General features: G+C 34.9%; 1 protein-coding gene across 8 annotated transcripts in view; it reads left to right on the top strand.

The window, feature by feature from the left end:
- CPEB3 (cytoplasmic polyadenylation element binding protein 3) overlaps window positions 1–21,949 on the top strand; it is an 85,435-nt gene that overhangs the window by 23,858 nt on the left and 39,628 nt on the right. For 6 of the 8 annotated variants that reach the window (XM_027672398.1, XM_027672393.1, XM_027672395.1 and 3 more), the window contains exons 3-4: window positions 6,599–6,758; window positions 17,781–17,837. In XM_027672398.1, the coding sequence (XP_027528199.1) occupies window positions 6,599–6,758; window positions 17,781–17,837 (217 nt within the window). The remainder of the gene's footprint in view (window positions 1–6,598; window positions 6,759–17,780; window positions 17,838–21,949) is intronic. The other 2 variants (XM_027672401.1, XM_027672402.1) reach the window with 1 other exon arrangement.

The following is a 21,949-nucleotide window of genomic DNA, read 5'->3' as shown; positions in this document are numbered from 1 at the left end:
TAAACCAGGGGAACAGTTAGTGCATTTCTCTCAATCTGTTCTGTAGTTACCACCTTCATTTAGGAAAATGCAGGGTAATTTCAATTACTTTCTTCCCCACACTTTGCAAGCAAATATTGAATATTCAGTAACTTGGCAGGATATACTGGTTAAGTGATTATGATGCCAAGTCTTATGGCTATAAAGATTGAATTTTTTTCTATATCTTTTAAGCAGGTATTAAGTGTGTACAAAAAGGGGATCTCAACTGTAAAAATAAAAGAACATTTAAACTGAATAATATAATTTATATTTTTTTTGTAATTCTGTATAATGTTGGTTGAATCTCTATTTCTGCTTTCTAGTTAATCTGAAAATAAAAATTGCAAACATTTCACTGAAATATTTTAGTTTCCTTGTAACATTTTAGAACTCAGAATTTATAAGGGGTAATACAACTTTACCTTTGTGGAAAAATTGCTTGAGTAGGTCAAGTTTTCAAGGCTTTTGGATTGAATTCAAGTTCTTGCATGTTAACTATAAACATTTATATAACACAGACAAGGTGACTAAATATTGTTAACTAGAGTTTTGAAATGTTATTTTTCAAATTATGTGGAAATGTTTTCATAATCTATATACAGTTAGATATTGCTTTATGTTTGTATTAAACTTCCTTAGTTTTCTTAGAAGCTTTTTAAACAAGCCTAAAAAAATTCACCTTTTCCCCAGTGAACTTCCGAAACCTCTGAAAATAAAATGTGCTACAGTTGGAAATAAGAAAAGTCAAGTGTATGAGAAGTTGATGTGTGTCTTCTGTGGACATTCCAAGAGCAGCAATAACATAAGAAAACATTCCCCTTTGTGTTCCAGTAAGGGAACACAATAAATCCAGCTTACTTTAATACTATCCAAAATTCACTGGAAAGATCAAAAAAGAGAGTGGAATTAAAATAAAATGCCATTAAGAATTAGTACTAGAAGCCATGCTGTGCAGTTCTCCATTATGGGCATAGGCAAATTTACCCTATTCTTCCATCCTACCTACATTTTATGTTGTCTTATTTGTTTTGGTTTATTTCATATTTTTATTAAATCCAATATACAGAAAAAATTACTGAAATTTCTGTTTTTTCTAGTTCTCTGTGCATCTGTGTTGTCAGTCATGTTGTTCTTGGCAGCATTCCAGCACCAAGCTGCAAAGGAAGTAACACTTGCTATTTACAGTTTTTTGATTGTTTTGCAAAGTGATCATTTTACTTAAGCACGTGACCATATTCTTCAGATTTCTTATATTTTAAAAGATTTTTTTTTAAGACTTTATTGAGAATGCAAATAGGATTGCACCACAGCAGAAGCTGCTAGGAGCTAAAGACTGCTCAGTGAGCATTTAGAGCATGCTGTATGTGATCATTCATGTGCACCATCGTCGCATATTGAGCATGTCCCAAGCCAAACTTCTGTAATACTTTTTTGCAGTTGTTTTTGCTGCATTGGATTGGGATACTGGAGCAAGACAAACTTGTTTTCCTGGTGTTCTTAGTAATAACCCCTGCTGCAGGTGCTAGAACAGAGTGAGTGAGCCCAATTTAAAACAGTGCTGGCATTTTATGCTGTATTTATTCAAAGCTGTGCTTCCATTGACTTCAGCTTTAGTTGGCAATGCTTAGCAATCCTGTGCAACCAAATCCAGGTTTATCTCAGGCACAGAATGAAACACAGCGGTGACCACAGTGAAAAAGTTTGCATTGATAGCAAAGTTGTTTTAGCTGTTCCCCAGGATCTTATCTCGTTCTTCTGATCAAAATACCACGTGTTATGTCTAATAAGAATCTAGTAAGCAAAAGTGCTGAGACTTCTGTGACCCTAACTGGGGTTTTGGTATTCTGGGAACACTTAATATTTCATTAAGTGGAAGCCATCTTATTGCTCAGCAGAGTTGGGTTGCATTGTGCCATGTAGTGGTGCAGAAAGCTTAAAAATCTAGGGCATCATGAAAATGTAGAACACTGAAATAAATTACTGAAACTGAAATACCGTCGAGAATATAGGAAGCTTGGAAGCTTTATAGGAAGTCAGTTAACAGATGAACTGAAATATGTAGACACAGGAAAATGTATCTTGGAAGGGTCCAGGTACCTGAGGCGTGTTACATGGTTAAGCATTTTGAGTATGGACAATACCAGGCTCAGGCAACATGTGTTAGATTGCTGACATGCATTCTCAGGATAAAACTTTTCACCTTTTAACTGTAGTTCAGTAATTAGGGGTCAAGTGCCTCTGCTGCCATAATCCTCTGCAGAGACAGAAGAAAATGGTACAGCTTCAGTTTTTGGAACAAGATGCTTGTTCTTCATGTCTCTGCCATGGGCTATGTCAGTAATTTCCTTTTTCAATTCACAGGCCTACCTGTTCAAGCTGAAGGACTTAGTGAGGAAATCAGGCTGTATTAAGATCCACTTAGCACCTGTAAGGGCTGTAGCTGTAGACCTGGTCTTGACATTGTCATCCATAATATTTTTTTCCTCATTCTTTATCTTTCTCTCTCACCAGTAAAGACATGGTTTGTGTATCTATTGGGAGGGAACTGAGGTAGTGCTGAGTATGCCCTGCCCTTACATGCCCGTGCTGTGAGTCTAAAAGCCTACTACATTACAGGATACAACAAATGGAAAAAGTTCTTTTTATTTCAAATGTTACACATACTTGTCAATTACATACTTCAGGTACTACTAAGTCATCTTTGTTTCATAATTAAGATAACTTTCAGAATGTCTTTTCCCCTCCTGGAATTTGCTGATGCACTGATTAAAACTCAGCCATCTCCTGGAATAAGCAACACAGGCATCTGTCCTGGAGATAAACAGACCTCTTCAAAGCAATGTTTTGATTCATTCCTGGAGTTGGTTCATTATGTGTATTGGATGGAGACTGGAGACCTCTGAATAATTGTTATGGTTGAGTAATTAAAGACTAGCATAACACATATGCACAAAAGTATAAAGTTCAGGTAAAATGCATATTGTTGTATTTTCTCATTTTAGTGTGTTGACTCTGCAGTTATTTTTGACCGTTAATCTCTGGATTTAGTTTTTTCAGTTAACAGATTATAGACACTGTGTTTTGTGACATTTTTCACTATGCTTAACATGTACACTTTGAGGAAAGTCTATGTCATGGATGAATGTAGAGATTACAGCCAAGGGCTGGAATTTAAAGTTTGTGGAACCATTTCTTCTCTAAGAGCTGTTGTTACTGAACTTTTTCTTTCTTTCAAGATTGGAGTATTGTAAGAACCAAAATATGCTGCTGTATCCACTAGTAGCTAACAAGTAGCTGTCTGTACACAGCAAAAGTACAATCCAACACAGGCGGGCCGGACTTAATCTTTCACTGACTTAATGATTATTGTGTACCCAAAGGCAGTGCCTTGTAGCTGGAGATTTCTCTTTTATCCATAATGTAGTTTATCTAAGTAGGTCTCAGGAGTTTTGTATTCTCTAGGAAGATATCCCAGCAGACTTTTCAGACTTGCTGATTTTTCAAACTTTAAGTTATTTACTATGCTTTGTCATTGTGTATTTTATATATATTTTGATTTTCATTCACAATCCTAGTCCCGGAACTTCCTTGCGAAGTTCTCATGTGCTACTAAGGGCCTTTATGAATTGTTTTTGTTGTTCAGATTGTTTGGCAGTAGGTTTGTGGCCTGTGGAAACAATGCAAAAGGCAAATCCGGGAGATGGAACAGTATCAGTTCACAAAACCAGGAGAACCTGTTCATACTGAGAAATGAGGAAACATAATTGTGTGTGTGTTTGTACAGAAGCACCAATTTTCTTGGGAGAAATTGCTGAATTTAGGAAACAATCTTCAAATCTGCTGAGTACAAATGAGTTACTACTGAAATAAAAGCTACTAAGAAAAATGGTAGTAACCCTTTTATTTAGGAGCTAGAATGTTAGCTCTGACTTGTTTGTTTTATCACCCACACTACAAAATCTGTAGTCAGCATGCATTATACTTATGTACGTGCCACAACATACTCATAAAATCTGTTGTGTCTAAAATTTCCTTTACTAGATTTATCTTGCTCAAGTACTATAATGGGAAGTGTTATAATTGCCTAAGTAAAGGGTTTTGATTAAATTGATCTTCCTGCATCCAATGTAGGTCTAATTTCATCTGGAAAATATATTGCAGGTTTGTATGCCCCTTAAAAGGGGGCATTCCGACAAACCTGCCCTGCCTAGCCTTGCCTTGATTCTATGATTTTTTCTCACTTTTTTCATATGTGTCCATGTGCACAGCTCCTGGGGAAGTTTTAGAACAAAGTAGGGCCTCCCAGGGATTTGCTGCTGTAGTACCATAGTTAAAATATAACATTCATATGTTAATAAAGGACAATTAAATTCAGTTGGTAGGCTGTGTCCTCTTCTGAACTCACACCTTCCGTCCTCTAAGACTATAATCTCAGGAATGCTTAAAGCTGGCATAAATTATTGCTGTGGCAAAAGCAGCAGTGCTGCCCTTTTGCTCTCCAGTGTTGGTTTTGCCAGCTCAGCTCTGCTACAACTGTGTAGTAAGCCCGATCAGGGGACTGATCTGACTGAAAAATACTTCCCTACCTCTACTTACGATATAAGATGAATGTTTGCTTTCATATTTTCTCTTGAAGAAGATGTCATAGTTGGGTGTTGAAACATCTGACCTCCTTATGTATACACAGTACATGTATTTTAAAAAAGCAAATAGAAAAAGGCACAAAAATTCTTGCTTTGAGAGAATGATATAGATTCTATTTAATAAATTTACTAATATATCACAAGAGTGGAATTGTTTTACATCCAAGTTACACTTTTTCTTTTTAATATAACCTTTCTGTTAAGGAAGTGAATATGAAATAAAACAAACTCTTCTTTCCTACTATATATTACTGAGAATTGGGTTGTTTTAACAGAAATAAAGTTTTCTTTTTTGAAAAAAAAACACCAAAACTCAAAAAAACCTGTTTTGGGGTTTTTGTTTGGTTTGTGGTTATTTTTCCCCCAGGATCTACTTAAGATTTCCTAGGCATACATTTTATTTTATATTCCAATGTATTTATCCACTTGGATAAGTGAACAAGTACTTTTTTAGATACAGTTATACAAATGTTGACATTTTAAGCAGCTGTAGAAGACCTGAAGATCGTCAACAATGAAACTTGAAATCAGTGAGCTCATTTGAACTTTAGAGCTTAGTATAGCTTCCAACAGAAATCAGGTATTATTTGAACATCATGTTCGACTGCCAAAAAATGCTCAATAGATGAAATAAATGTGTGAAGAAAACAATGCTATTCCACTTACAGAAAATACAACATTGGCATGTTCGAGAAAGGAAGTTGGATCATCAGTTTAGAGTAGGCACTGTGGGAACATGAGATTTTTGACGACAAGCAACCTTAATTTATACCTCATTCTCTCGCTTTGTTTTATTTAAAGACAACCTAAGAACAAGAGGGTTCAAGAGAAATAATACTTAAGACAAAACTTTTATTACCTTTTTCTGCATATTTCTGCTTCTTCTCTGAGGATTTTAAATTTTATTCTTTCAAGCAAGAATATCTTCTAGTAACCAGCATGTGAAAAACATCGTTCAAGTAATTATGGGGGCATATTATAGTGAAGATTTCAGTTTGCCCAGTAGAATATTATACCACTCCTTATTAATTGTAGCACAATGTAATAAAGAAACACCCTTTTTTTTTAAATGGTAGTGATGGGAATAAGAAAAATAATGTTTTTTTAGAAAGAGGCTGACTAAATGGCCATTCTGTTATGTTGTGTTGTGTACAGTACACTGGATACATGGACATTGGTAGATTGTTTCCTCCATGGGATTGTTCCTGAACTTTGAAACTGGTTGTTCTAGTAGGCCTGCTAAAGATTGATTCTGTTTTTTTCTTTTCTTTTTCCCTTTCACTTATAAAACAGTAGCAGAACTACAGCAAATTAAAAATGTGAGATTCAAACAATAAAGCCCTTGCTTGGTTTTTGAGAGCCCTACTGTGGAAGTGTTGCATATTCTTACTTGCCTATTGTGGTTTTTTTCTTGCACCTAGTGTATTTTCCTTAAACCCGTGAGATTAATGTTAGACATTTAAAGAGTTGCTTGGTACTTTCTGGAACAAACATGCCTGCTGGCATCTTGAGCATTGCTTTTGCTCTGATATTAAGGTAGCACAGTGACAGAAGGCAGATGATGAAGCTGTAAACTAAAAATCTCTGAAAAAGTTTCACTTCTCCGGTGTAAACATTAATATTGCTTTATTTCTAAGTCCTTATTTAAATGGTAATATTTAGAATTAGCTATTGTTTGTATGCATATTTTTAGATATATTAAAAGCCTCTCTGCATAGCTGAAGGGAATACTGGGGAAAGCGGCAGTTGCAAAATGAAGGATATGATTTTAACAACTGTGGGCTTATATTTATCTTTTTTTGTTTTAATTATGAAAAGTTCTGTCAAGAAGAAATTTGAATTGGATGCTGGAGTTTATATAAAAAGAAATGAGCCTGTGTTAGAAAATGATTTTTTCAATAACACTTGTTCTTTCCTTTTTTTTTTTCTTCTAGGACCGGAATAGGCCCTATGACACTTTTAACTTGCACTCTTTGGAAAATTCCTTAATGGATATGATAAGGACTGATCATGAGCCTCTGAAAGGTAAACACTACCCTCCCAGTGGCCCACCAATGAGTTTCGCTGATATAATGTGGAGGAATCATTTTACAGGTTAGGAATATTCATATGTCCATGCTTGCTTGGTGTTAAACAAAAATCAGCTTTTCAGTATTGCTCTAAACTTTTTGCTAATGAATGAATTTTCAGTTATGTAAAACATCTATTTTCCCATCTTAATATAATCTTCTCTACTCTAGGAAGATAAGGTGAAATATGTATACATTTATTGTAAGTGTACAATCATAATATCTAACTGGCATATCTGAAACATGGGTTTGTGTATCAGCAAATTGCACAACTGGGTCTTTTGCTGCAGTCACTTCAAAAGATGTGTAGTGCAAATGGAACCCAATTGTTGTGTTCAACATCTTGTTCAAAGTTTATGCTACACTCGTACAGATTATCAGCTAATATACAGGGTTCTAAAACAACCACTGTGTCAGGATTACTCTCTATAGTTGTTCAGGTTTCTTTTAAACAAATTTATCGTCATTTGGATTTCAAATTGTTAGGGGGAGCCCAAAGATATTAGATGTTATTAAGTGCTGGAAAGTTTTGACTGTTTATGCTGTTAAAGTGTCTTTGTTCTACCAGGTGTAGCATTGGAGATGAAACCATTTCTAATACTTAGCTGGTAATAAATAGTGAAAGGTGTGGCACCATTTCATTGAATAAATATTCCTGATCAACTTGCACATTCCTTTGTCTTAATCTTTCCTTAGTTATGCTTAAAAATAGGTACACGTTCTTGCTGATGTGCATTCTTGGTGACTTTAAGACTGAAGACAGTAATAAGCTGTGTACCAGGGAAGTATTGAACAAGAAATTGTTCCTAAACACTAAGAAATCAGGACACAGAGAAGAAAGTCAGTTGGGTATAGCACTTCTATGCTAATGCTTGTATACATGCTTTTTGATGTCACAGTTGCCTCATTTACTCCCCTCCCGTATATGTATTACACATGGAAAATATTTTTTCTAGGTCTAAGGTTGTGTGCCTCTTTTACCATCTTTCTGGGTACAGAGTTTTTGTACAGCCATACTGAACTGGCTTCTGTACTCTCTTCTATCCTGTGCTTTCCACTGTTATCTTGAAATTTGCTGTGCTATAGCCTTCAAGTGTCTTTAGTCATTATTCATCCGTCTAAAATGGCAAGTACTGTCTCGTGTCTATTCTGATCATAGACCTCCAAAATAAGGGTTAAACTGGAACTTGAAAAAACAAGCTCAACAAAATTGAAATTTTTGCTGGATATACATTATATATGGCTGGCATTAAAATATAAAATAAAATCCAAAATGCTAGTAAATAGAGCTAAATATTTATTGTATCTTATTACAATAAATATGATAATCTAGCTAAAAACTCTGGGTTTTTTTTAGTCAGTATTTATATAAAGATACAAATAGAGACTTGTTTTTTAAAGATTGAATTTCCATGTGAATCTGTGTGGAAAAAATGAGGAAGATGGTATTAGAAGTTTTATTGGATTGGATACTAATTGTTGAAGTTGGATATTAATTGTAAGGTTTAAGTTGAACTTTTCCATTTGCCAGTTGGACCAGTAGCTTTACATTTTCTCTTAACAAATGTGCTCTTTCTAACTATTTAATTTTCTCATTCACTGCTGCTCACCTGCTTTGGCCTTCCTGCCGTGTTAATTACCTCATTTCCAGTCCAGTAACTCTTGGAGATATTAGTTATCTCTCTGTGTCTCTGCACAGCTGCTTTTTTGTTTGTTTGTTTGCTTTCCCAATGATATAGTTAATTCCCTGTCTTGCTTTTTTTTGTCCTCCTCCAGGAGGGGCTTACTTTGGTAGTCTCCAGCCTTGGCCTGACCTAGTGTGCACTTTCCTCTCTACTCCTGCTTTCACACTATGCAGCATGACTGGCAATATTCACAGGAGTGGCTGTTTCATTTTCCCTTGCAGGACGTGTCTCCTTCTTCTGTGTTAAAGGAATATAGGTTACTGTTTTAGCTGAATCCTTTTCATAAAAAACATTTTTCTGCAAACATCGATCCATTCCTCAAGTCATTTTCTTGTTGCATTTTCGCTGTTGCTTTTTCTGTGAAAATTGGTCTTGACTCTTCTCCTGTACATCCAACTTCTTGCTTTTTCTCTACCAAAGATGCAGAAGGTTTAGAGCTGCTGTCCTTCTCTGTACCTTCCTTGCATTTCACTTAATGTTGTCTCCTAAACTCACTTGATTTTTTCTTATTTATCCCACTCTTCTCTGGCTCTCCCCCTTAACATGGCAGGACATTTTAGTCTGTTATGACCTTGAGAAAGTTATCAATTATGCTTGCTTTTGCTTGTTTCTTAAGTCATTCTCACATTTTCATTTATTTTCGTCTTGAAGCTTTTTGAATATATTGGTTATGTGCTTCAGCTTAATTTTTTTCAGTTTCTTATAGACATTCCTGTGTGAATGGCTCTTGTGCAAAATTTCAGCCACTTTTTCTGGAATCTTATTGACTTTAACAAATCTCAGACCTAGTTCCTCTTCATTTTACCACCTCTGTCTTTCATACTAAAGAGGGTGTTTTTCCCCTTTAAATCTTTCCTTCCTCTTGCATCTGTGACTTTCCTCTCTTAGACTTCTGCAGGTATTTCTTCTCTAGGCAGAAAATAAAACAGCCACAAAAATCCTGATTTAAAATAAACAAAGAAAAATAACGAGATGGCTTTCAAATGACTTTTTTTAGTTGTTCAGCTTTTGGTAAATGAGCCTTATTTTTTCAAACAATTGTAGCTAGCAGCACTTACAGGTCAATTTGCCGTACATTTACTATCCCAATTTATAAATGGAAGGGGTGAAAAAATGAGTACCAAATCCTCTGATTTTGAAAATACAGAAAGATTTGATTCATATCTCAGGGCCTCCAATGCATGTTACAAAGCCAGTGGAGCTATTTCAGGATCATTTCAACCTGCTGCTGCCGACAGTCTTCATCAAATACTTATTTTTAGAAGTACTGTCTCTATATGTATTCATTAGTAAAGTATTGCGTGTGGTTTATCTGAAGTTTGAAACTTTGCTTGGAACATAGCCCCTCTTGGCCTATGTGCCTCCTCACATCCCAGCAGATACTTGAAACAAAAAAATTATTCTCTTGGATGTAGAACAAGAGTTCTAGATTAGAATGTGAGTGGGAGGATTAGCCATAAAAGATTCTGATGTGAAGACCAAATTGAAATGGTTCTGGGATGTTTTTCTTCTCATTTTGGGGTCTGTGTTCCTCATGCTCCATGTTGTTCAGAGGAGGTAGGGGAGAAGCTTGGGGTGAGAAAGGAAGTGTCTGTCCTCTTGCTTATAGTAGTTGGAGCTTCATACCCTTCTCTGAATCTGAGGTATGGTCAGACTTTGTCCTGCTGGCCATAGAAATAGAGTTTATTTCAAGATCACCAAGGCAGGTCACTTTTTTTAAAACATGATCCACTTGGCCTTGAGAGGTCATGTGATTAAGTGACTTTTTTGAGAGGGTGTTGCTTTCAAATGTGGAACAGAGAAAGTCTGACAGATTATTAGTGCAGCAGAAACTAACTGATCCTCACTCTTGCAATATTGAATTACTTACACTGAGCGAGTGCTAACCCAGTCTGATGGGCAGGCTGGCTTGGTGCTCTCCAGCCAGGAGAGCCATGGTCACTCGGTTCTTTTTTTGTGTTTCTTGCTGTAAGAGAGATTTGATATCTGGCTCTGAGGTTTCTTGGACTTTAGTAAATTACCAGCATGTCCATCAGTGTTGCATTTTATCTTGAGCCCAGTCTCGGGAGAAGGTGCTCAGTGTCAGCTCTTGTTTTGTTTCTATCTAAAACTGATTTCTTTTTCTCAGCTTTTCCTGCCAGATAGGGGAACTCTACTGTAGGTTCCTGTGTTTCTGTCTTCATAGTCTGGGAACTGTGTAACTTTACAAATAATTTGTCATTTTCATACTTTGAGATTTAAGGAATGTAAATTAATGGAAAAGGAAGTCTCATTTTCTTTTGTCCCAAAACAGTTAGTCAGACTTCCCTCCCTGCTTTCTCTACCATCAAGACCAGCTTCAATGTTTTTCTTCTCTTTCAGTCAATACTCTCAAATACTTTTCTTCTTTCAAAAAGGTGGAAAAAAGAAAGGAAGAAAGTTCAGGAAAGGAATTGTTAAGCTGCTTCTAATTAATGATGAATTACTGTACATGACCTAGGATATCTGGTTGTTCCCTGTGTCAGTCATAACAAGGCCTGTGTGACAGAAATGTTCAGTATCTCCTGAGATGTTTTTCCTGAGTGGTCCTACTTATTTTCTGAGTTGCAAATAAAATATATTATACGCTGCAGAAATACAAGGGACAATTTTGCTTTAATGAGGAAAGAATATACTTGCAGTATTTTATAACATTTTTTATTTACATACTGATTCGACCTGAGGCTGTAGGGCAAAACTGAATTATCAGAATAGCTAAGTAGATGCTACTTATTACTGACTAGAACATTTCTTTCCTACATCAAAGTGTCTTCTGTCTATGGTGTAATATGTCACTGTTGCAATATGTTTATCCGTGTCAAACTATTGCATTACAACACAAACAGAGGCATTCTGATCTAAAAAAATATTTTGATCAGTAGTAACTAGCAGCTGCCTTTGTTCTATTTTTAAATAATTAAATAAAATATTTCAGCTGTGTTAGATCATACGCTGTGCACATGTGCTACTGACAGGTCATGAAACTGAATCAAAGTATAATATTTAGAAGGGAAATCATGTCCCTTCAAAATATTTATTTTAAATTTATTGTTACCCTAGAAAGCAGTAATAGTTGGGTTTTATTCTAAATCAGAGTGAAAACAAACTTTGTAATTTGTAAATCCCCAGATAACAAAAATACTGAATTTTTTTTGAAGTATCAGTGTGGTACATCTTCAAGTGTGAGTATTTGGAGACAACATATGGATCCAGGAGAACTTCAAGAGTAGGCTTTATTAAAACTAATTTTAATCGATACCATACTGTAGAAAGATACATAAAGTATGCGTTGATTATGTTATAATATTTCAGTAGAGCTTGAGATGTTGAATACAAATGTGCAACAGCTCAGAGGTAGAAATAGCATCTGTGGGGAAACTTTTTATCTTGATTTTCAGTGCTTAATGACACCCATGTATTTGCGTAATAGAAAACTGAAGTTACTGGGTTACTGCTTTTTAAGTGTTATAAAGACTGTATCAGGTCATATGAAAACTAATCAAAATTTAAGATTTCCTGTTTACATTTAAATTAACTATGTTGTTTATGGTTTTTGACAGCCAAGTGTTTGAAGATCATATGCAACTTAGGCAGTGTTGTAATAAATATAGAATGGACCTTTAGGTTCCCACTTTGATTTTCATTAACTTCAGTACATGCCACCTGATTTTGTTCAGCTGTAAGTGTTCCTAAGCTTTTTGTAAGCAAAGCAGTAAGTTTGCCACATGACCTGAGAAAAGTGAAGGTGAATGGATCATATTTGTGTTTGCAGTCAGCAGCTGAACACAAAGGTCATGCAAATAGAACAAATGTTGTCATCTCAGTCCTAGAAATGGTGCTACCCAGTTAGAGCTTCTTGGCAACACCTTCATTAGAAAAAAGTGCAGTGTACCTGCATTTCCCAAAATCTCAGGGCTCATCAGACCCCTTTCTGTAAATGTTCATGAAAAACATTGGCCAGATAGATGTGTTTGCACATCTATTTGTATTTAAAATTAGGCCACTCAAGCTAATCCTTTTAGAGGACACAGCCCCTGTTGCCATTTAAAACTCTGCTTATTTAAGAAAATCCTCTGTAATATTTTTTTCAGTACAGAATATGATCATTAAATGGTTCATATTCCTTAAATAAGTGCTTTGTCCAATGATCCTGTGGTATGATCATACTTCTTAATTTGCTGCTGGCATCCAGCATTTTCTTATCTTTAACCTGCTGAATCTGTTTTGGGCAGGAGTGGTGGAGTTTTTTGTTTACTTTGTTTAGCTTAAGAAGTAATGATATGGATATCAAATTTTCCTTCTCTTTATTTTTGTTTTTTCATTGTGCTGTTGAAGACTGGCCTCACAAAGACCTAAAGCAACTTTTTCTTTTTTCTTTCCCACTTCTCTACTGTTCTGAGGGTTTTGTGTGTTTTAGCATAGGTTGCTAATGGAAAAGTCTGCTTTTGTGTTGTTTTACTTTATTCCCCCCAAACTCACCAGTTAAATACTGATATTGCTCTTTTGAATACAGTTCTGGAACTTCATGTAGAATGGGTATATGTGTACATATACTTATCTACTGCTTACAAGTAAAGCCAAATATATCTTTATGTTCATCTAGTCTTGCTTTTAAAGTAATAATATTTTGAAAATATAGCTTTTTTTAAGCTGAAAATGTTTATACTACTTAGATATATGCAAGACCCCCTTGTGTTTTATTGGAGCAATGTAATTTACTTATGAAGACTGCATTTCCTTGTAATGTATATGTTGTTTTATTTTATAGATTGCTTTCCCTTCTGATGGCATATATATGCTTAGTCAGTGATAGGAAGAAGTTAGTATCAACAAGCTTTATTACTGATATTCATAGCTGATAATTATACACTTCTCTTCACATTGCCACAATATGTTTTTGCACAGTAAAAATATATACATGTGAATACAGTAATAGTTCTTCATATTCCCTTTCTGGCAAACAATACTACTTTTGTTCTGCTCGGTATTTTAAGGTTTTTTTAAAGATCTGTAAGTGTAGGTGTTTAAATTATGGGTGCGAACAAATGGCAGATAAAAAAGGGTGAGGAAAATAATTCCAACAAACTTCCTTTATTTTTTATAATTCTTTATGGAGACCCTTGCTCACAACATTCTTAGTTTTGAAATTGTCTTGGGCATGTATGTTGAGTTAGTCTAGCGTCGGTTTCAAGTGTCTGTAATTTTGGGGGAAAAGGCGAGAGAATGTTCTGAGGCCTGCTCAGGTAGAAATGATGGCGATTCTTATATATTCACGCACGTGCCTCTTGCTTTGTGGCCATTTGTGAGTCATAGAGTAGAGACTCACGGTTGAGCTGCTGGGGCTGTGTGTGAGTGTGTGTGGAGCCGTAGGTTGTGCCATAAATTGGACTCCTGAATACATGTGAGTCAAAAGGATAATCTTGTTTCAGATGTTTGAGGTAATGCACTGGTCTTGCTTTGATTTTTCCACTCTTCTGTGTCTAAACTTTGCTCTACCCGCCTGCTACCTATCGATCCAAGTAATTATAGCTAGTTTTTAGTGCCTTTTGTTGGAAATAATTTGCTAGAGTATATAAGAATGATAAAGGAGGGATTATTACTAAGGAAATATAGCAGAACTAGTCCTGTTGCCAGTTTCATTTGACCTTGCCACTGAATTATGTAATCCTACCTTGTAATTGATATCAACAGTGGTATTAAGACCTACATGAGAGGAAGTTCTCATTCCCAGAAAGTTCAGGACAGGTCAAAACAGGCCAGTTTTGCTATTTTCTAGCAAATCTTATGCCAAATACCAATTGCTGAATTGGTAGGAGTGGTCAGTCTTGGTGAAAGTCATGAGGTATAATAGTGCAAGAAGTTTTACTCAATATATAACCAATGAAAATTGTTTCTTGGAATGTTGATTGTAATATGAAAATTATGAGAAAAGTAACTGTAATCTTAAAAATCCTTCACTGAGTAAGTGAAGTGCACGTCCAGGAGCTGATTAGGGTTTCACAAGTTCAAAAAGCCATAAAGGACTTAGGAAGAGGGAATGAACGAAAAAGAAAATGAAATAGTAGTAAAACTGTATCTGATACCTAGGTTTGTTATTTCTGGAGCAATGTTATGTCTCAAAACTGATCATGTAACTTGAAATTATCTAGACAATTAAAAACATAGTTTATTTGTGAAAGATTTAATAAAGAGATTCATATGTGGAAAGGGTATACTTCCTTTATAGGAAGTATATATATATGGAAAGATGTCAGAATTGATCCAAGGTCATTATACTCTTCTACAAAGAACAAAGCGAGTTCCATTTAACATCTCATTTCTAATAAAATACAGAAGAGAAGATGCACAGATTTGATGTGCTCTAAAAAGGAATTGGGCTCTCTGCCATGACAAGCATGATATGGCACATGCAGCAGAGCACTCAGGCTGTCCAGCCAGAAAAGTCTCTCCAAATGTCGTTAGGAGAGATAATTTAAGAAATTTAATGACATAAAATAAGCAAAAGTGCAGCCTGGGCTATACATGTATCATTAAACCTTCTTTTTTTTTTCTCTGAAATGTTTGAAGTGCAAGCAGTATACAACTGGATTTGTTTTCTTTTTAAATTAGGAATTGAAAAGGTGTAAAAGAGTGGTTAGTTTTGCACCCTAACTGCAGCACTGTAAGTGTATGTTATAAAAGCACGTAATTGAAAATATACTCAGTAAATAGTTATGAAACCAAGACAGACAAACTGAAAATGGCAGATGGACACTGAATACAAGTACTGGGGATGTTGTTACTGGAAGGGTTTCTATTTATGATTTCAGTGAACTGCTGGAATCCATAACTTCTGTGCTCTGTCTTCTCTGCGTTTCTGCTTAATGTGCTTAATAATCTTGAAAAGTAAACCTTTTATCTAGAGATTTTGTTTTAAAACTATAATTAGAAATATGTGCTTGTATAGCCTTCATAAAGGTCCAGGTAACATACATGTGTTTCTCTTAAAATTGGTTGTTTTCCAGTAGTCATTTATCTGTTTAACCTAAATATGTCTGTGAAAGTATGTATTCTTAATTACATTTCACAGTTCTACACTGCACCTTTAAATTAAAAAAATATACAATTTCCTGAGATAATGATGCAGTTTTGTAATCTGAATATGACCTCTTTTTTCAATTAAATAATTTGCTTCAAGCAACAAGATTTTCGAATGTTGTAGCTAATATGAAAGGCTGTATAATTATTGGTAATTAATTGTCTTATGATTATTGCATTACTAGTCTCTTTTGAATGCTTTTAATACAGGTGTGTTTTGAAAGTATTCCATTGATCTGTTTCTATAGAGTAGTACGAGGGACCTCTGAAGTACAGAATTATCCCGCACAGTGGCTTAGCTCAGTGTGAGAACATGTCCTTCTGCTTGTGCTGCTCTGTATTTTCTGCTCCTCTTAAAAGATAGCTGACAAGAACTGTTTAAAAATAGCAGGCCAAGGGCAGGTGACAAAATGTCACACAAGCAGCACCTGGTCCAGTGACAGCCTGGAGGGAGGAAAAAAACAGACCCAGATGTCACAGATAGGATTCTATTTCTGAAGCTGGTCAAACAGCAGAATTTCAGCTTCAGCAAAGGAAGATAAAGGACCCATCCAACTATCATGCATTCAAATTTGAATATTTTTTTCATCTCAGTTTCTTTTTTTTTCTATTCGAAGTGTTAATTTGAAAGTACAGATTAGTATATACACCTTTTCTCTTTGCAAGTAATACTTGTAACCTCACAGTCATTAATACACTGTTGAGGAAAAGGGAATTAATGTCCATCTGGCAAGATTTCTGAAATATTTTAGCAAAGGTTATACTAACTGAAATAGTAGCAGCTTTAGTGTTTCTGCAATGCCAGATTAATGTGAAAATATGTAAAGGAGAATTATGTCTGTAATTAGGAAATGTGAAGTAGTTAATGAAGATCATCTCTTTAAGAAGCTTTGGTCAAGGAATTGGAAAGTAAAAATGGAAATTCTGTTTACCTTCCGTCCCCACTTTTTTCTCGAAGTGCTGTTGGCTTCATAGCCTTATTGTGGCAACACTTTTTTTCTAAAAAAAGGAAAAACTATAATATGAAGAAAAGATTTATTTGCTTTTCTTAAACTACTTATGACTTAGTTTCAGAAATGTACTGAAACTTCATGCCACGTCTGTTCAGCAAGAACATTCATTACAGCACAGCAGTCTCTGTGACTGCAAATAAGGAGGCTTTTAACTATCAATAGGAACTAAAAATGCTGGAGAGGATTGGCTTTAGTTCTGCTTTGCCAGAGTTTATGTGTTAAAACTTTGGTTTGCAGAAGTACAGGAACATAACCATTATATTGGTTCTTCAGTATAGTGAGTGGGTCCTGAGCTCCCATATTTGAGTGCCCATGTAGTGAAGAAATGTAAAGTGCTCCTTCCTTAGCTCCCAAACTTAACCATAGGCATAGAGATAAGAAAAGCATATGCAATGGATTGACATTATATACATGAAGTTATTTACCTTACTCAATTGAAATAACTTTTTTATGACTATAATTACCCTTTTATATCTTTTTCCGAATGACAACTAATACCAGTTACAGCTTTCAAACTGTTTCGGGTATTTAATTAAGAAAGTCCTGTTACAAATTTTCTTCAGGATACGTTTTTAATACTTCGGCTCAGTTAAATGGTATCTAAAACTAATCTGAACAGCATTGCTTCTGTTGGCTCATTTCTTGCTTTGACAGTAAAAGTAGATTTCTCTGGGCTAAGTCTCCTTTGCATCAAGATAGATATTTCTTAAAGTACATATGAAGGTATTGCATGAGAACAACGTTCCCTCCAACCCAGTGTCTTATCTCAAATAGTAGATAGAAGATTCTTAGGGAAGAATACAAAACCAGAGTAAGAATTTTCCTTCCAACTATATGTTAACTTGAGAGCTTCTGGTGCTACAGGTAGTATGAAAAATAGTGATTTATTTTTACCAATTAAGTGGAGTATTGTAATGCTGTACTTGTTGTTGGAAGCCAACTGTAAATGTCATAAGTGCAGCAAGCTTGAACTTGAGGCCTTATTTTAAAGGGTAAGCATAATACTTTCTTAGTGCAAAGCAAAGGAATTTATTAAAAAGAATTATTTCACTGTTTACTTTGTGATTTTCAATATTTTAAGTACATAACACTAAAGGTACTGTGGTGTTAAATATTATAAATGTGTATTCTTGGGAAGTTGTCTTCAATAGATGGAAGATTCACCTATCCCAACCTTTAGAAATTTTTCATGTTAATTAATTTAGTTCAGTTTTTAAATAAAAACATTGAAAATAGCTTTTGCTTACATTGCAGGGCGTATGGGAATAAATTTCCATCATCCAGGAACAGACAATATTATGGCTCTTAATAGTAAGTAGTTAATGTCTAGTGATTTATATTGTCATGTTGAATATTATTTTTACATTTATTGTGTATGTAGCTGCACAGCCAGACAAATATATGTGGTAACATTTGCATAGAAGTTTGTGCACATTCTGAAAATCAGTCACCTCTGATTTTTTTAGTGGAATTGGGGGTTCTTTATATTAGCTTTATAATGACTTCGTGTTTCACTGGAAGCTTGATAATTCCTGGTATAGATAATATTACAAACAGTCTCTCTTGTTTCCTCTTTTGTGGGTGTGTGTGTTAAATCTGTAACTTTATTTTCTGATATCTCTCCAGACATATTTCTTCCTGTTGGGATGAGCTGTTACAAGTTTTGCATACAATTACATTGACTGATGGAGTTTGCTCAGTTGGTTTCCATTATGTAGACAGGAATGGAGAAAATGTTTACACATCTAAATAATGAGGAAAACCTGCACTTCACTGAGAGATTATTGCTTTTGTTTGTGTCAGGAAATAAAAGCAAAATTAGAAGTCCAGTCATGAACATAGGCATTCAAAAAACCTGCCAGAATGGATCTGGAAGATAGCTCATGTGTGGGGGTTTTGGGGGGTGGGGTGTTCAGCACCACCAGCATAGCATAGAACTGAACTATGCAAATCTAAGCATAGTATTTGTCTGTCTCATCCTATGAAATGCTATTTTGAAATGTCCATTTTTGCTTACAGTGTTGTATTAGATATGTTTGGATTAACATACGAACTTCTCTTAAAATTTTTTGCCCTTGCACTGTAAATTGAAGTTAGACTGTGTATAGTTGAGAACTGCTTTTTTTTTTTTGTTAGCACCAAGTGAAGAATAATTTATAAATGTGAAGAACTGAAAATTTTTAATAGATAAGTTGCAAGGTGTTTAACATTTGGCTGTAAAGGCCAGCTTTTGGAACCCATAAGACTTTGCTTGTGTTCTTCTTAGTTTTACACTGTTAATGATGAGGTGACATTTTGAAGAATTTCAGTTGTCACAGATGGCATGTGTGCCCCATTTTCTTATGGGCACATGAAATTATGGGAAATCAAGTAACTGACTAGGAGAAACACTTTAATTAAAGACTTTATCAAAAGAGGCAGCTGTTCATGTTGGTGTGCGTGTGTGTAAATAAGTTCTACACAGTACAGTTGTTGGCTGTTTGACATGAATTCTGGTCTCAGAATGTATTTGTTGTTCTAACGTGGGCATTTCATTAAGCTGATTGCAATAGTAATATGCTTGTGGAGATGGGATGTTATGATTGAATTTTGAGTTACTTTTACAAATTGACAGTTACTATGATTTATATAGTAGTATTTTTAAAAAAGTCTTACAGAGATTTTTGAAAGACGAGAATGAAAAACTGATACAAAATGTTATACTGTTTTGGGACAACTCACTTTTATCCTAAATGAATGACGTATTCTATTCTGATTTCTTTTTAATGGAAATAATATTTAAGAAATATTTCTTCCTGCCTTAATTTCTTTGAAATTTTTACAGCATCTATAAAATCTATTAGTTTGTGAAAAACAGTGATACTTTGTAGTAGTCCTGGTGTATGGTTAAAATAGCAGTAGAGCTAACTGAGGGACCTAAACTAAATATACTTGTGTATTTCCACTGTTTAAAGTATTAGGGGTTTATTGAAATATTAACTGTGTACAGACTTGCAAAAGCCTGGAACCGTAAATATGTAATTTATGCAAAATTAAATTTGGTGCAAATCAAAAGTCTGAATAAGTTTCCATATATTTCACTTCCCTTTCTTTACTAGGTGAGGCCATACCATTGGTCATTACTGAGAACCCAGAAGCTAGAATTACTGGATTATGAAACCTGATGGGTTTTGCTCTTAAATCTTTGAAGAGCTGAGAATAAAAGCAAATATTTAAGTACATAAGCTTAAAAATTACTTTCTGTGATTGAAATCCTCTTTTGTATGCAACTAAAACTGAGAAATTTAGAACTATGTAATTCCCATGTCATCTGTTACCTTTACCATGGGGAAATATACTAAGGGAAGTTAGTTCAAGAAGAAATACTCTTTTCTGTGCTGGAATGGTTATGATTTCAGTTAAAAAAAATAAAATAAGTCAAATAAGAATTCCCCAAAGATATTTCATAACAGTAATTTTTGGAACAATTTTGAGAACTTACGTAACATCTTTAAATCATAATACTTGTCAAATCCATGTATAATTTCTGTGAAACCAAACACTGTCTGCTGAAACTGCAAATCCAACCTTCACATTCTATTTATAGTCATTGCTACATAAGCATTTTTGTCTTTTCCTGTGAAGACACAGTAATAATCTTTAGGATTTATTACTCAAAGCTCAATTTCACACTGACAGTGTACACAAGCTTTTGAAGTTGGAAGACAACATATGCTCATGCCAACAGCAATGCAAAACTTCACATGCTGTAGGGAGAGGGGAAGCTCTGAGAGGTGTTCCTTCTAGCTCCTTCTCATCCTCTGGGGCAGCACTTTCAACTGTACTTCAGCTGTTACTCTTATTTACTGATTACAGCCTTTTGAAACTTGGGATTTTCCTGACTGGTTGTCTTGGGATGCTGTCTGTAAATGTTGAAGGGGATTGTTTGGTTTGAGGGAAGGTGTTACTTGCTTAGTTGGCAGCACAGTGTGGAGCATACTACCATCATTTTGTTCATCATTGTGCAAAGCTATAAATCATCATCATCTCAAAGCACTAAGTTCTGAAATAATAAAATTAGTGGGATAGAAGAGATTGCTTTTAAATGCATAATTATTATGAATCTCTTCTTGTCATTAATGGCATTATGGTTGTGTACATACATGGTTGCACATATGTATGAACATGTTTATATTATAAATGCTCTTGAAGTTCAGAATTAGACTTCTGTTGAGGAATGCAATGTTTAAATATTCAGAGAGGTCTGTGCATAATCCTAAAGAGCATTTAAACAAAAGGAAGATGCAAATATCTCTATTTGAAACATTGTTCAGAGGGAAAAAGGTATAGATTCTGTCTGTACCAGATCTAATTGAAATAGTGTTTTTAATCAATTAGTGACATCAGTTATTTAATTTTTTAATAACATCATTCATACTGAGCTAAACAGTAGAAGAAATTTTAAAAACTTTAATCTGCAGCATTTTTTAATGATAATTTTAGTAGATGTTTGCAGTACCAGTTAAAAGCTATGCTTAAAATGCTAGGCAAAGCCTGAAAAGAAATTAATTTGCTTTGGCAAAATTACCTCAAAGGTGTCCTCCATCCCTTCTCTCGTTAGTATTCACTGCCATTTGCAGCCATATGTTTCTGCAGCCACTGCTTCTGTTTGGAAGCAGTTGGACTTTCTCTTGAGTGCTTCTCAAGAGAATGTGCTTCTTTTTAATTTGCTGTGTGAATAGGACTAAATGATTAGCATGAATACATAGTCACCTATGTGGTAGGTGGTGAACTATCTTTAATGCTTCTTGTGAACTTCAGAAAGCCAATAATAAACTTTAGGGAGAGAGAAGTATGGCAGGGAAAAAGGGAGATGGGAATAAACAAGGGTATGAGACCTTTCTAAGGAAGAACTGAACTGTTTTGCTGGTATCCCAAGTTATATTCCATAAAATAAGTTTGAAGGTAGTTAAATGAGCAAATGAGAAACCCCTTTGTGAAATGCTGGAATTTGTTTTCCCTGAAACTCGTCTGTACAGTGACTTTTTAGTGATGTTGGGCTTCAAATGTTCCATGTGCTTCCACTGTTCATTCTTGTCTCATATGAAAATGTGTCATCTGTGAGGTCTAGTTCTATTTGCTCTCCATCTGATTGTCATTTCTTCTTTCCATTAGTGCAATTAGTTCTGTCTATTCAGAGTAAAACAATTTGAAAAATACATTAAGGTAAGGGTTCAGGGCATCTTTTTAGATGTCCGTGTTGAGATTTCGGTTTTGTTTTATTAATACAGATAATAATTATGTGAGGAAGCCATGACAGGAAAGGAAACGTAATGACAACAAATGGATTTCAGTTTTTATTTTCATGTTTCTTTTGGTTTTAAAATTGCCTTGTCTCATTAAGAGCTGTTGTACTTGGCTCTTCCTGTATTCTGATGTGTTGC

Source organism: Neopelma chrysocephalum, unplaced genomic scaffold (assembly GCF_003984885.1).
Source record: "Neopelma chrysocephalum unplaced genomic scaffold, ASM398488v2 Primary Assembly neopelma1_97390, whole genome shotgun sequence".
NCBI classification, from domain to species: Eukaryota; Metazoa; Chordata; class Aves; order Passeriformes; family Pipridae; genus Neopelma; species Neopelma chrysocephalum.
The sequence above is the reverse complement of the archived record's forward strand: the minus strand, read 5'-3'. Positions and strand labels throughout refer to the sequence as shown.